This window comes from Sciurus carolinensis, chromosome 4, assembly GCF_902686445.1.
Source record: "Sciurus carolinensis chromosome 4, mSciCar1.2, whole genome shotgun sequence".
Taxonomy (NCBI): Eukaryota; Metazoa; Chordata; class Mammalia; order Rodentia; family Sciuridae; genus Sciurus; species Sciurus carolinensis.
The window spans coordinates 66,396,973-66,411,651 of NC_062216.1; the positions used below are offsets into that span (position 1 = coordinate 66,396,973).

Genomic DNA, 14,679 nt, shown 5'->3' on the forward strand with positions numbered 1-14,679 from the left:
TGTACTTTCTGCAGGTATAAAGTATAAATTTATGTTACCTCCTGGTGTAAGTAAGTTCCTACCTGAGAAGATCACAGAGAAAGAAATGTAGATGGTTCTTATAGATAGGAAATATGTTCAGTCTCGCTCAGAACAAGATAAAGACAAACTGAGGTGCCATATGGCCCAAATCAGTAATTTAACAACATACTTATTTGACAAGTTTGAGTGTACCAGGACCCTGATACCCTAGTGGTAGGAATATAAAATGTAGACCTGATAGAGAAGTAATTTGGCACTGTCTAGTAAAATTAGTCATCTGTACATTGACTTTTTGACCCAGAAACTTCATTTGTAGGAATGTGTCCCAAAGATACATCTTCAAAAAGAATGACCTATACACACGGTAATCTGTTGCTATAATATTTGTGTGTGTGTATATGTGTGTGTGTTTTATTTGGTTGGTTAAGTTATTGGTGTTTGTTTTGTTACTGGCGATTGAAACCAGGGACACTTTACTACTAAGCTACATCCTCAGTCCTCTTTTATTTTAAGACAGAGTCTCACCATGTTGCTAAGGGTTTCTCTAAGCTGCTGAGGCTTGATGGTCTTGATCTTGGAATCCTTCTGCCTAAGCCTCCAACATTGCTGGGATTACAGGTGGGCACCACCACACCTGGTCTATTGCTATAATATTTATATTAACAGTAGATTAGAAATAACCTAGATGCCCAAAGGTGGGATATTAGTTTTCAGTTGTAGTGTATATTCAACAGAGTGGAATAACATGCAGCTTTAGAAAGAAATGAGAAAGATCTCTGTTGATGTGAAATGACTTCCCAAATACACCATTCAGTGAAAAACCACAGTGCAGAATATTTAGTATGCAACATTTGATGTAAGAAAGAAGGTAATATGCATAAATGTGTGCCAGAGTTTATGTTTGCTTATAATTCCAAGAAGAAAGAATTGAAGAATAAATTGAAACTTACACAAAAAAAGTTACCTACAAAAAGGAGGGTACTGGATAGAGAAGAAAAGCAAGTCTTCTTTGAACGTACCTAGTTATATAGTTCTCATTCTGAAATCAAATGAATGTATCACATAATCAAAAATAAAATTTGATCAGAAAATGGGGAAAAGTAATCCTTGAAATTTGAAATCAAACTGAAACAATGAATCTAATTATATATTAAATTGTTGGCATAACCACAAAGAACAAAGAATTAGTTCAACTAACCTTTCAGTGCAGATTTTTCTCTGTATATCCTCAGTAGGATAAACTCCAAAGAGAAGGAAAAAATGCAAAGAAATTTTAAAATTCATTCTGTAGATATGTTGATAGTAATTGTATTGATGTTCATATTTCAAAAGCATTATATTGACAGATAAAACAAATGGGAAGTAATTATGTTGCTATTGTTGGGAATCACATTTTTTTGCATAGAAAAAAAAAGACATAAAATCAAAGGTTAAATAAAAACTTAGTCTTTAAGATTAAGAATTGTAATCTTAAATTTGAATTTAAAACCTAGCCCAATGGCACATGCCTATAAACCCAACTACTTGGGAGGCTAAGGCAGGAAGATCACAGATTCAAGGCTGGCCTAGGCAACTCAGTGATAACTGTCTCAAAAGAAAATTTCGTAAAAAAACTGAGATATAACTTAGTGACAAAGCATTTGCCTAGCATGTGCAAGGTCCTAGGTTTTTCCATCCCTAGTGCCTAAAAAAAAAGAGAGAGGGAGAGAGAGAAAAGAAAAAATATGAATTTAAAATAACTGTTAATTCGCCATTTCCCCCTCTTAAAAACAAAAACAAAACAAATAAACCATCAAAAAGCCAATTTCCTAGATTTCTACTAAAATAGCCTAGCAGCAAAGATAACCCAGCAGCAATAGTATCCCAGCATCCAGATTGTAGTTTCCCATATCTTTGTCTATTATGCTACTATAAGAAAATACTGGAGCTGGGGTGGTGGCTTAGTGGTAGAGCACTTGCCTAGCAGGTGTGAGATCCTCAGCACCATATAAAAATAAATAAAATAAAGGTATGGTGTCCAATTTATAACTAAAACAAGAAAAGGAAAGAAAATACTGAAGACTGAGTAATTTGTAAAGAACAGGAATTTGTTTTCTCACAGTTCTGGAGACTATGAAGTCCAAGAACAAGGTGTTGGCAGCTGCGCTCATCTGGGAGGGCTGCTTCCTGTTTCCAGGATGGCATCTTATTACTGCATCCTCCAGAGAGGAGGAACAGTGAGTCCTCACATGGCAGAAAGTAAAAGGACAAGCAAACTCAATCCTGCATTAAGCCTCTTTTATGAGAATCTAAATCCCAATCACAAGAGGAGGAGCCCCATGGCCTAATCAACACTTAAAAGTTCCAAGCTCAATACTGTCATGTTGACCATTAAGGTTTTTTTGTTTTGTTTTGTTTTGTTTTATTGTAGACAAATGGGATACATGTTGTTTCTCTGTTTGTACATAGCGTAAAGGCATACCATTTGTGTAATCATAAATATACATAGGGTAATGTTGTTTGATTCATTCTGTTATTTTTTTCCCTTCCCCCCCACCCCTCCCACCCCTCTTTTCCCTCTATACAGCCCTTCCTTCCTCCATTCTTACCCCCCCTCCCTAACCCTAACACTAACCCCTCCCACCCCCCATGATATGTCATCATCCACTTATTAGCGATATCATTCGTCCTTTGGTTTTTTGAGATTGGCTTATCTCACTTAATTGGACCATTAAGTTTTAACACCTTAATTTTGGAGGGTATGCATTCAGATCATAATACCCACTGAATATTATAAGCTCTTCAGAAAAATGGCTAATTCTAGATCTAGGGCAAGAAATGTATAAGATGAACACATTCTTTTTTTATTTTTAAATATCTTTTAGTTGTTGATGGACATTTTTATATAATTAATTTATTTATTTATATGCAGTGCTGAGAATTGAACCCAGTGTCTCACTCATGCTAGGCAAGCACTCTATCACTGAGCCACAACCCCAGCCAATAAACACATCTTTTGCCAGAAAGCAAATGTACTTATGGTCATGTCAAAAGGACATAGAGATCTTAATGTCATTGAAAACCCCTACATTTATTGAGATCATTTATTTAAGTTTTCCCTATTTATTACAGCTATTCTATTACCCTGAAATTTCATTCATAAAAAGGCAAAAAAAAGTGTATATATACAACATATAGATACATACACACATTTATTTATTTGGTTTTTTAATGAATTGGTGCTCCAGCAAATTTCAGTTATGACAAATCGGTTTTCTTTTACTTTTCTCTTAGAGCAAAAGTACTATTTACTCATATGACTACACTATATTTATTATTTAGATTTTAAATACTTCTATTAAGATCTGATTCACCCCATGCTCTTGAATAAGCAGAATTAATATTGTCAAAATGACCATACTACCAAAAGCATTATATAAGATTTAATGCAATTCTTATTAAAATTCCAATGGCATTCTTCAAAGAACTAGAAAAGGCAACCATGAAATTCATTCGGAAAATAAGAGACCCAGAATAGCCAAAGCAGTCCTTAAGCAAGAAAAGTGAAGCAAGAGGCATCACAATACCAGACCTTAAACTATACTACAGAGCTATAGTAAAAAAATGGCATGGTTTGGCACCAAAACAGACATGGACCAGTGGTACAGAATAGAAGAATACAGAGACTAAATATAGTTATTTCATATTAGACAAAGGCAACAAAAACATTCATTGGAGAAAAGATAGCCTCTTCAACAAATGGTACTGGGGAAACTAGAAATCCCTATGTAGCAAAATGAAATTAAGCCCCTATATCTCACCCTGCACAAAACTCAACTCAAAGTAGACCAAAGACCTAGGCACTAGAACAGAGACCCTTCACCTAATAGAAGAAAAAGTAGGCCCATGTCAACTTAGGAACTGACTTCCTTAACAAGACTTCTAAAGTGCAAGAAGTAAAATCAAGAATCAATAAATGAGCTGGTCATGGTGATGCACACCTGTAATCCCAGCAGTTTGGGAGGCTGAGGCAGGAGGATCAAATCAATTAAGCTCTTACCGTGATGTTTGGCACACAGTGTTCAGTCAGTGTTAACCTGACAAGGAAAAGACTTCTTTAAAGTACATGTAGAGGGGCTGCAGTTGTAGCTTAGTGGTAGAGCACTTGTCTAGCATGTGTGATGCACTGAGTTCAATCCTCAGCACCATGTAAAAGTAAATAAATAAAGATATTTAAAAAATGCAATAACATTTTTAAAAGTACATGTAGATTTGCCAAAGAACTAATATCCAGTGTTCAATTAGAAACTTAGTTAGAAGGTTAACAAATCTGAAAAAAGTATTTATTAATGAACTGGAAGGTAATGCTACAAAAGTATCCAAAATGCAATGCAGAGATAAAATGGGATAGAAAATATGAAAGAGAAATTAGGAGACATGGAAAATAGGCTGAGAAGACACAACGTTCATCTCATAGGAGTTTTCAGAAAAATCATAGAGAAAATTTTGAAGGGGCAATATTGCAAAATTGGAAAGTGGCAAATGTCATAAATAGGAATTGCAAAATATTTAGAACAGTAGTAAGACAATATATCAAAAGTTGTGAGATACTGGTAGAGTTGTTCTTTAAGGAAAATCTAAATCCTTAAATTTGTATATAAGATTGAAAATTAATGAGATAAGCATCTAGGCATCAAGGTCAAGAAATCAGACAAGGACACCAGCACAGTGGTGCATGCCTGTAATCCCAGCGGCTCAGGAAGCTGAGGCAGGAGGATCACCAGTTCAAGGCCAGCTTTAGCAACTTATCGAGGCCTGTCTCAAAATTAAAAAGGGCTGGGAATATGGTTCAGTGGTTAAGCACCTCTGGGTTCAGCCCCCAATAACAAAAGAAAAAAAAAAAGGAACATAGAAACATCATAGTAAATCTCCCCAGTAAAGAAAAAGAAAGAAAATTAAAAGTTAAAATTAATGAGACAGAAAACAAACTGTAGAGAAAAGTAATGAAACTAAATGCTGATTCTTGAGGAAGTCTTACGAACTGAACAAGATTTAGATGTGAAATGTAGTGGGATGGATTGTTCAAGAAAAAAAGATAGCGGATATAGGTGAAGAGCATTTGGGAAAGAAAAAGGAGATGCATCTGTACATATCAAACAGACTTTTTAAGTTAGAGGAAAATATGATGAAGATCTTTATGCCAATATGTAAATTTGCAAACCCAAGTAGTCCTTGAAACCACAAATTAAATCAGTTTAATTCTTCCTACCAACAAATATAAAGCCCAGTTGTTTTCAGAGGCAAGTTCCACCAACTATCAAACAGCAAATAATTTTTACCTTTAGAGTTTATCTCAGAGGTTTAGGGATGGTTTACTATTTAGATTCATAGTAAAGGAGAAAAATAGAATGATTTTTATATATTAAGAAAAAGTCTTTGGGGGCTGAGGATATGACTCAGTAGTAGAGCACTTGCCTAGCATATGTGAGACATGGGGTTCGATTCTCAGCACCACATAAAAATAAATAAAGGTATTGCATCCATCTACAATTTAAAAAAAATTTTTTTTAAAAGAATAAGTCTTTGGACTTAGGATGTATTTCAGTGGTAGTGCACAGCGCTTGGTAACATGCATGAGGCTCTGAGTTTGATACACCCAGCACTGAGAAGGGAAGGGAAAGAGGGAAGAAGAAAAAAGAAAAGGGGTAAAGAAAAGAAAAATGAGGCATGAGTGGTAAGATGTAGCTCAATAGTGAAGGGCCTTGATATGTTGTTGTTCACTGTGAAGACTGGACTCTGGTAGCTGTCTGCTGCCAGTGGAAAGGTTTTTCTTTTCTAAAGCAGGAGTAGTGTCAAGGTTAAATTTCTTTTATTGGAAGATAGTAACTATGGCAGCAATACATAGAAGCAGTTAGAAGTTCATTATTAATAATATGGATGAAACAGTGTAATCAATTACTGGGGGAAATTTTGAAAGCAGAGTCAACAGGGCTTTATGACTTCATTGTTGACGGGTGGGGAATAAGAGGTCAAGAATGATTCTGAGATTTTTAGAGTAAGTAACTTGATGAATAATGATTACATTCACAGAGATAAGAAATGTCAATGGAGAATCATACCTAGAATGATGAAAAGACCTAGAAAAGGAGGGGAGCTCACAGTGCTGTCCATGGTGGCCACATAATGCCATCCTCCATGTTGCTTCATTGTGAAGTTGTGATTTTGATGAGAAGAAGCAAAATAAAGGAAATAGTACCGTTTGTATTCACCAGCCGCCCCTGTCATATTCTTGTTTGTCAGAAGGATAACAATTTTAGCAGTGATTCAATCTGATGTCCCTTAAGGTCTCTACTAAAGGATCAATAAATATTTTTATTCTGGTATAACTCATAGTTTTACCAATAACAACAACATAAATATGATTGAAATCCAAACTTTTCCTTAAAACCTTGGTTTAGATAACAAATGTATTCTGTTTCTTGGCATAAGTTATTCTACAGAATACAACTTCTATAGCACCTTGTTTGGGCATTGACATTTTATCTTGGAAGAAAAGATTAACAAAATAAACAATGAACTACTTTTTCCTCAGAGAGGATAGGTAAGCCTGAATACATAGATACACACTTTTAACTAAAGCCATTTAATTTCAGCATGTTTGTTCATTTTCTTTCCTTTTTTTTTTCTCCTCCCTCCCTCCCTTCCTCCCATTCTTCCTTCCTTTCCTCCTTCCTTCCTTCCTTCCTTCCTTTTCTTGATGTCATTGGTACAAGGGGGTTTCAGCTATGTGCACAAGAGTGAAGACATTTGGACAGTTCCTTTCATGCCAGTAAAATATGAAGGTCTTACTCCTTTTGCTTTTTGGTCTTATCTTGAGAACAGTGCAGTACAGGAGCAAAACTCTTTAAGAACAGAGTCATTTACATGGTCTATGTAACATCTCATGCTCTGGGAGCTGTCAGATATTTAGTGTGCAGCATCATGACTATGCAAGAAACAGACTTCACACCAGATTTATGAATACCTAACCTAGGAACACTAAACTTTGATCATTGTCATGTCTTTTAGAAGGAAAAGTAAGTTCTTAAGACTTTCCTTCAGTTGCTTACCAAAAGTAATCTTTGGTCTCACATTTCTACTGGCATGGGTTTCTTTAGGCTTACATACTCATTCCTAAGAAGTACTTGAAATACTTTCTGGCTTGAAAATGGATTTGTGTATGCTTTATTAGGATTTCTTTTTTAAGTTTTTAAACTTAATGCTAGATAACAAGTATTAAAGATTGTCTCATACTCTAAGAAAGTAACTAACCAAGTATACATTCCTATTAAAACTATAATGGAAAGCTTTCTTTACTTAAAAAATATTTTTTAGTTGTAGATGGACACAATGCCTTTATATTTTATTTATTTTTATGTGGTGCTGAGGATCAAATCCAGTACCCCACACTTTTAGGCAGGTACATTACCACTGAACCACAACCCCAACCCCTGGAAAGCTTTATTAACCAAATGAATAAAATGCAGATGCTTTGCTCACTTTCTGGATGTAACTCTCTTTTTTCCTCTATCCTTCACTTCCTCTTCTAAGAGCTGCTTTTCAGAAGATTCTATTTTTGTCATACAATACCATGTGAAAAGAATAAAAATTACCGTACTTATATTCAAGGTTGTCTTAGTTGTCAATTGGGCCACTATAACAAAGTATCTTAGACTGAGTGGTTTATAAACATTCATTGCTCAAAGTTCTGGAGACTGGAAAGTCCAAGATCAAAGCCTCAGCCAATTTGGTGTCTGAAGAGGATCCGCACTCTACTTTGTTAGTAGCACCTTCTTGCTGCATCCTCACATGCCAGAAGGGATGAACAAGCTCCCTCAGACCTCTTTTATAAGGGTAATCTGTGACTCAATCATTTCCCAAAGACCTCCACCTCTTCTTACCACCATATTGAGGGATGCAAACATTCAGATCATAAGAAACATCATTGGGGCCATTCCAGAAGAGAGAAATTAGATATTGCAGATAATTTATTGATCTGTATTTTCTTTGTTACCATTGTATACTAGAGGAAGAACTGGTTTTAAAATGCATACACATTCTTAGGTGAAAATAAAAAGCACCCAAATGACCAACAATATGGGACTCATTAAACTTCCATTCAACTGAATACTATGCAGCCAGAAAAAAATTAGATTTCAGAATAATATTTAATGACATGAAAAAATAATTATTATGAGAATAGATAAATAAAACTTATTGGGTATTGATTTTAGCTAAGAATGAAACTTCTGAGTTGGTTAATCCTCACCGCAGTCTTGTGAGGAGACTATTGTTATTCTCATTTTAAAGATAAGAAAACTAGGCTCAGAGAATTTAAGTGATTTGGCCAAGCTGATAATAGGCAGAGCCAGAATTCAAACCAATGCAATTTGACTCTAAAGCACTTGCCCAGTCATCACTACATATCTCTGTAAACATTTTTATGAAACTAAATCAAATGTTTATAATGTCTCTAAAAAAAAAAACTTATAAAGATAACCTATTTTTTTAAGAATGTACTTTTTTTCCTTTTAGTTGTAGATGGTCACAGTACCTTTATTTTATTTATTTATTTTCATGTGGTGCTGAGGAACAAACCCAGTGCCTCACACATTCTAGGCAAGTGCTGTACCACTGAGCCACAACCACAGCCCCAAATTACCAAATTGTGACAAAACAGAATTGGTGAAGGGATAACATATCCTGCCAGATATCATATATACTATAAAATACCGTAATTTTTAAAGTAACATTTTGTAGTAGGAATAGAGAAGAAATAGAATAAATCAGAAGAGTGTGCACTTTTTTATGTTCACAGAAAATAAACTGAATTAATATGTATAAGTATTTATGGTGATTATCACAGATTAGAGGAATCAGGTGATTTTTCTTTCTTTTTAACTATTTTTCACATGATAGTAACTTTTAGTACTTTAAAACTTCAAGTTTTTACATTTTATTAGTATAACATATATTAGAGTTTAACTCTATTTTTAGTGTAATCTGTATTTTCTGAATTGCATACCTGACAAAGTGATCCTCTAAAATATATTATTCATTTATTATGGGCTTAAATTAACCAATCGCATAGAATCACCAGTGCATTCCTCCTTTTTGGTAAACACAGAGAAATGGCAATGGGGTACTACTCTTTTGGTTTAAGACTAAGGAGAAAGATTTCAGGGTATTGATTTTCAAAGCAAATTATCAATTGATGGTATAAAGAAAAGCTATTGAATTTTATATATGTAGTTTCTGTCTGATCATTGAACTCTATAGTAAGTTGTAATAATTTTTTCAAATGATTCTCTTTAACTTTCTAGATGATTATATAATCATTTTACTTACAAATAATAACTTTTCCCGTGATATTTATGGTCTATATGTTCTCTAACATCCAAAAAAGTTGAATAGTTACTTTAAAAGATGTGTAGATTCTTATAATAGTAACATGGAAATATGTGTCCTATACCTCACATATTCCCATGTTACTATTATAAGAATAAAGTTAGAATCCTATATATAGTATAATTCAGTCTTTATTTTAAAATAATAAGCACTGTATAAAGTGCTTGATTCAGATATATAGTCTCTCCTCAAAAAATTGCAATACTAGTTTGTGTTCCTGTCCTCATCAGCTCAAGAAACCAAAAACAATGCCATAGATTGGGTAACTTAATCAATAGAAACGTTTCCGCACAGTTCTGAAGGCTGGGAGGTCTAAGATCAAGGTCCTTGCTGATTGAATTCCTGGTGAGGACTCTCTTCCTGACTTGCAGTGGCCTCCTTCTCTCTGTTTCTTGACATGTCAAAAAATTAGAGAGAGAGAGATGTTATCTCTGTCTTGCTCTTCATATAGGGCCACAGTCATATTGGCTCAGGTCCCCACCCTTATGACTTCTTTAACCTTAATAACCTTTTAAAGATCCTGTCTCCCCCAAGCATGGTGGCCCAGATCACTTACTTAGCAAAACACTGTCTCAAAATAAAATCTAAAAAGGGTAAGAGTATAGCTCAGCAGTCAAGCACCCCTGGGTTCATCCCCCAATATCTTCCCCTCCCCCCCAAAAAAATTCTTTCTACAGAGCAGTGACATTGAAGGTTAGAGCTTCAGTATATGCATTTGGAAGTTATATAATTCTCTCCATAACAGTGCCTAAACACGTCCTAGTGTCCTCAGAAATCCTGTTTAATTGATTTTATGGCAGATGGGATTCTTTTTATCCTTATGAAATTCTTAAGGTACTTATTGCTTTATAGTGTATCTTTAGGAGATTTATCTAAATTTAACCTTATGAATCATTTCCTCTTAGACACAAAATCGAATGAAGCTAATGGCTGACAACTACGAGGACGACCACTTCAAGTCCTCCCATTCCAGTCAAACGAATCATAAACCCTCCCCAGACCAGGTAAGACTTCTCCTGAATATTTTACTTTTAAAAAAACACACATTTATTTTGATGTATTTTCTACTAGTGTGTTGCAGATTCTGGGGTATAAAGTAGAAGACGAAAAGTAATTAGCTAATTCAGGTTCTGAAAACTCCTTCACATTTTTTTTAAACACAGACTGTGCATTTGACACATAGAAAGCTGATGATTTTGAATTTTTTAATTGCAGGTTCTTGAAAAATTTAAGAATGACAAAGAATCCTTGAATTAGGTTGAGGAAAAAAGTCCTGCTTTTTTATTAAAAAGCAGTGCCTTATTAGAAAAAATAAGACTGTCTTTGTGAGCTAAGTGAGGTACAATTCTGTATAGGTTACTTCTATTTAATTGCAGATTATGAAATCTCAGCTCATCACCTATTAAGAAAAGTAAAAATTTCTTCACTCCATTTCCTGGTAGTTCCCCTTAATATGTCATGTTCAAGGAAAATCGTTGCCTTCAGTTTCTCATCAATGCAGAAGAGACATTGATGTGCCTGAAGAAAGCCATATCCTATTGCAGTTTTTTAGAAGGGAACTCTCCCAAGATCTTGAAAGTGATGGATGGGAGAGAATGGTGAACAGATTACCTCATATCCCACTGCCAAAACTCAGATTTCAACATCTCCATCACACCCAGTCTTAAAATGTATGGCTAAGGGGAAAAAAAATAATCAAGTAATCACATCCATATGACTAAAGAGTCAAGAAAAACTCCCCTGCTAAACATCTCCATAAATGACAGTTGTGGCACTGTCCTAGGAAAAGTAGCAGAAATACTACAGATGGAAGTAGCAGTAAAAGCCAAATTGCTATTATTTCTGAAATTCAGACAGTATAGTCCTAATATATTGACATGTACTAAGCCAGTTGAAACCCACCTTATATTTTAGAGGGAAGTCTTTAATTAAAGCAAAATGGAGAGTGGTCTGCTTGATGTCAGCAATCCTTCCCTGCCAAGAACTCACTTTGCTTTCTCTGCCTGCTTCCTAATACCTGGAATTGTATCTATGCCAGTGTATCTAAGATGCATGTTAGATCCTTCCCATGAAATGAGAGAGAATTGGAGTGGGGTTGGCATACAGATGGAGAAAGGTTGAAGAAAAGGCACAACATAAAGAGAAAAACCCAGCTTGATAATATTGCCCAGAGACAACATCTGAGAAAGGCAGGAATAGAACTGTACTGATAAACTAATTACCAATTTTGATAGTTCAGAGGATTAGAACCTAATATTTAAAAAAAAAAGTTAAGAACTTCTTTTCTGCTACATTATGTCTTTATCTTTGTTTTAATACTAACCAACTCTTTTTTCATTCCCATGCTGCCCCGGGGCATTGTTTCCTTTGTCATCTCTCCCCATAGGATGAGGAGGAGGGTATATGGGCATAGCCAATCAGATGCTCTTAGTTCAGCCATTTTGTTCAGAACGGTGAGAAACAGCTTTCCTTAACTACAAAAGTGATTTTTGTTTGTTTTAATTTTTTTCTTTTTTCACAATCATTCTCACATCTTGTTCCTGTGTAATTTATGAAATCCTTTGGTATGCTTTCTATTTTTTTCATTTCCACATGATTCCTGTGTGTGTTGCTGTGCATCTGACATGGGTGGATTTTGTGACTTTTTTGTTGTTGTGTGTTAATAGTCACTTTCACAATTTCTTTCTATACATTTTTGGGAGAACTTCCAGGGCATATGACTAAATTACTCTAGTAATGATTTTTATTAATAAATTACCTTTACAGTGTCCTGGTAAGGTTCATACTTACATCAAACTGGCAAGAGAAAATTGATCAAATACTCTGTCCTTAGCCTGGGTTTGAGATGTCCTTCTTATGGTAATTAATTATAAGTACAGAGTCCTTTTTTTTTTTTTTTTTTTTTTTTTAAAGTAGACTGTGAATTTATTTCTACCTGTAGAAAAGTACTCTGAATTCTTCAGGGTCAGTACCTAGAACATCCCCTCAGGCTTTGACATCACTCTCAGAATTTCCCTAAAAATAAAGAGGAGCAAAGAAGTAAAGGAAGACTTTCTTAGAAGTCAATCTAAAGAATTCTTTTCCTTTTCATAGATTGCTGCTGTGTTAAACAGTTGCCAGGACACTGTCTAAAGTCTCCTTCCAGGCCAATTGACTGGAAAATATGGTCCAGCTGTGGTAGTATCACCCTTTGATCTGATGCCCTTGAGGTTTGACTAAGGAAATCCTTTTCTTAAAAAAGTAATAATTATGATTAATAACTTCACACATATTGGTGGCCTTGCACTCCCTGAATTCACTGCCGATGTTAATTGATGATATCACTGTTTTGGAGTCAGTTCTCCCTGAAATGTCTGTCTTGATGTTAAACTGCTTAAAATGATGTGGACTCATGTAGCCCTTTTAACTGTCGAACACAGCCAAGGAGGATGGAGAGGTAAGTTGTGGAAATGGGCCGTAAACTGTGAGATGGGCAGCTTTCCAAACAACTTTGTCTTGTGGGTGTAAATGAAGGTGAAATTCACAGTATCAACCAGAAAGTTCTTTGGGTTCAAGTACTACCTGCCAGAGAAAGCTAAAGCTAAGAAAATCAGGGTTCTGGTGTCTTTTTCTGCACTCTACAGGAGTACATATTTGACATCATGAGGTGTGTAGGAGCCACACAGTGTAACTTACCAGTCCCCCAGAAGTGAACATTGTTCTGCCTTGTCCATTTGGCAGTATATGGGAGCTTCTTGGCCTGCCTTAGCAGGAAGCTCCTCCCCCACATACATAAGCAGGATGATATTTTTCCTGCATGCCCTTTTTCTAGTGAATCAGAAGAAACATGTTAATGTTTTGGGAAACAAGATCAGTTAGATAACTTACTGGGGAGACTCAAAAGTGAACAAACCATCATGTACATTTATTCCAAAAGTCTCTATTTTCCTTTCTCTTCTACCAAAATTGAACAAATCCTAGCAAGAGTCCAAATGCTCTTGATTTTACTTTTTCTAATTATTGTGTAATTGAGCTTACTGAACAAAACTATTACTGCCATTGGTTTAACACAGTGCAATTGCAATTAGTTGACCAAAGCTGGAGTTCTATGATAGTCTTTCAAACTTTCTAAAATATGCTACAAAAATCATTATATGATAAAAATTTTACCTAAGAAATGCATGAATGACCCCTAAAATACTAGGAAGTTTCAACTTGCCGTCCAGTTTCTTTCATTTGTTTCTTTGCTAATTCTACAGAGAAAAGTTTTTCTCACAATAATTTCAAACTTGATGATTTCTGTATCAAATTTAATAGCTTAATGTTTTACAACTAAAACATTTTTGCGGGACACCAATTATCTGCAAAGTATGAGCCTTACTAAAGATAATTGATACTCAGATGGAAAAGAGAATCATACAATTACAGAGCCAAAAGGGGTTTTGCAGTTAGGCCATTTAATGGAAGGTAGTGTAGCATAATGGTTCAGGGTATAGACTTTGGAGCAGAATGCCCAGATTCAGATTCTTACATCACCACTTATTATGTATGACTTTGGACAAGGCATGTCATCTTTCTGTACTTCGATTTCTTCATCTTTAAGATGTTAATGGTTTTGAGAAGTAGATGAGTTGTGAGAGAAATGCCTCTCAGCCAAACTACACAGCTTTGAATCTAGACTGCTTCACCTACCTACTTACCTTGGAAAAGTGACTTAAACTCTCTGAACACCAGTTACTTTGTCTTTCAAAATGAGATTTTTAGTGCATGGCAAAGAGGATTGCTGGATAGATTACTAGGATAATGTATGTAAAATGCTTTGAACAGTACTTAACCAGCAAATCTGTGTCTGTTACTATATTTGTTGTTGCTATTGTCATCAACATTAGCTCTATCTAAAGGAAATGTTAAATTTTCAGTAAATGTTAGTTACTGTTATTATTATCAAATCTAGTCCAGTGCCCTCATTTTATAGGTAAGAATGCAAAACAGAGGTATTGAAAGTTGTGACCCAAGGTCCCCAGGTATTTCTATGATATGGAAACAGGGAATAGTGGCTATCAATAAAAGAGATAGCAGAGAAACATCAGTGATTGTATCTTCCTTTTTTTCACTTTTTTTTTTTAAATTTTGATTCATTGTACACAAATGATGTACAGCTGTCGTTTCTCTGGTTGTACACGAAGGAGATCATACCATTTGCGTAATCATACATGTACGTAGGGTAATGATGTTTGTCTCATTTTATTATCT

General features: G+C 35.0%; 1 protein-coding gene across 10 annotated transcripts in view; it reads left to right on the forward strand.

Annotated features, from left to right (window-relative positions):
* Nucleotides 1-14,679, forward strand: part of Erc1 (ELKS/RAB6-interacting/CAST family member 1) — a 550,337-nt gene that overhangs the window by 457,714 nt on the left and 77,944 nt on the right. For 7 of the 10 annotated variants that reach the window (XM_047548604.1, XM_047548601.1, XM_047548603.1 and 4 more), the window contains one exon: nucleotides 10,353-10,451. In XM_047548604.1, coding sequence (XP_047404560.1) covers nucleotides 10,353-10,451 — 99 coding nt within the window. Of the gene's footprint in view, nucleotides 1-10,352; nucleotides 10,452-11,833; nucleotides 11,901-14,679 lie in introns of all 10 variants that reach the window. The other 3 variants (XM_047548610.1, XM_047548609.1, XM_047548611.1) reach the window with 1 other exon arrangement.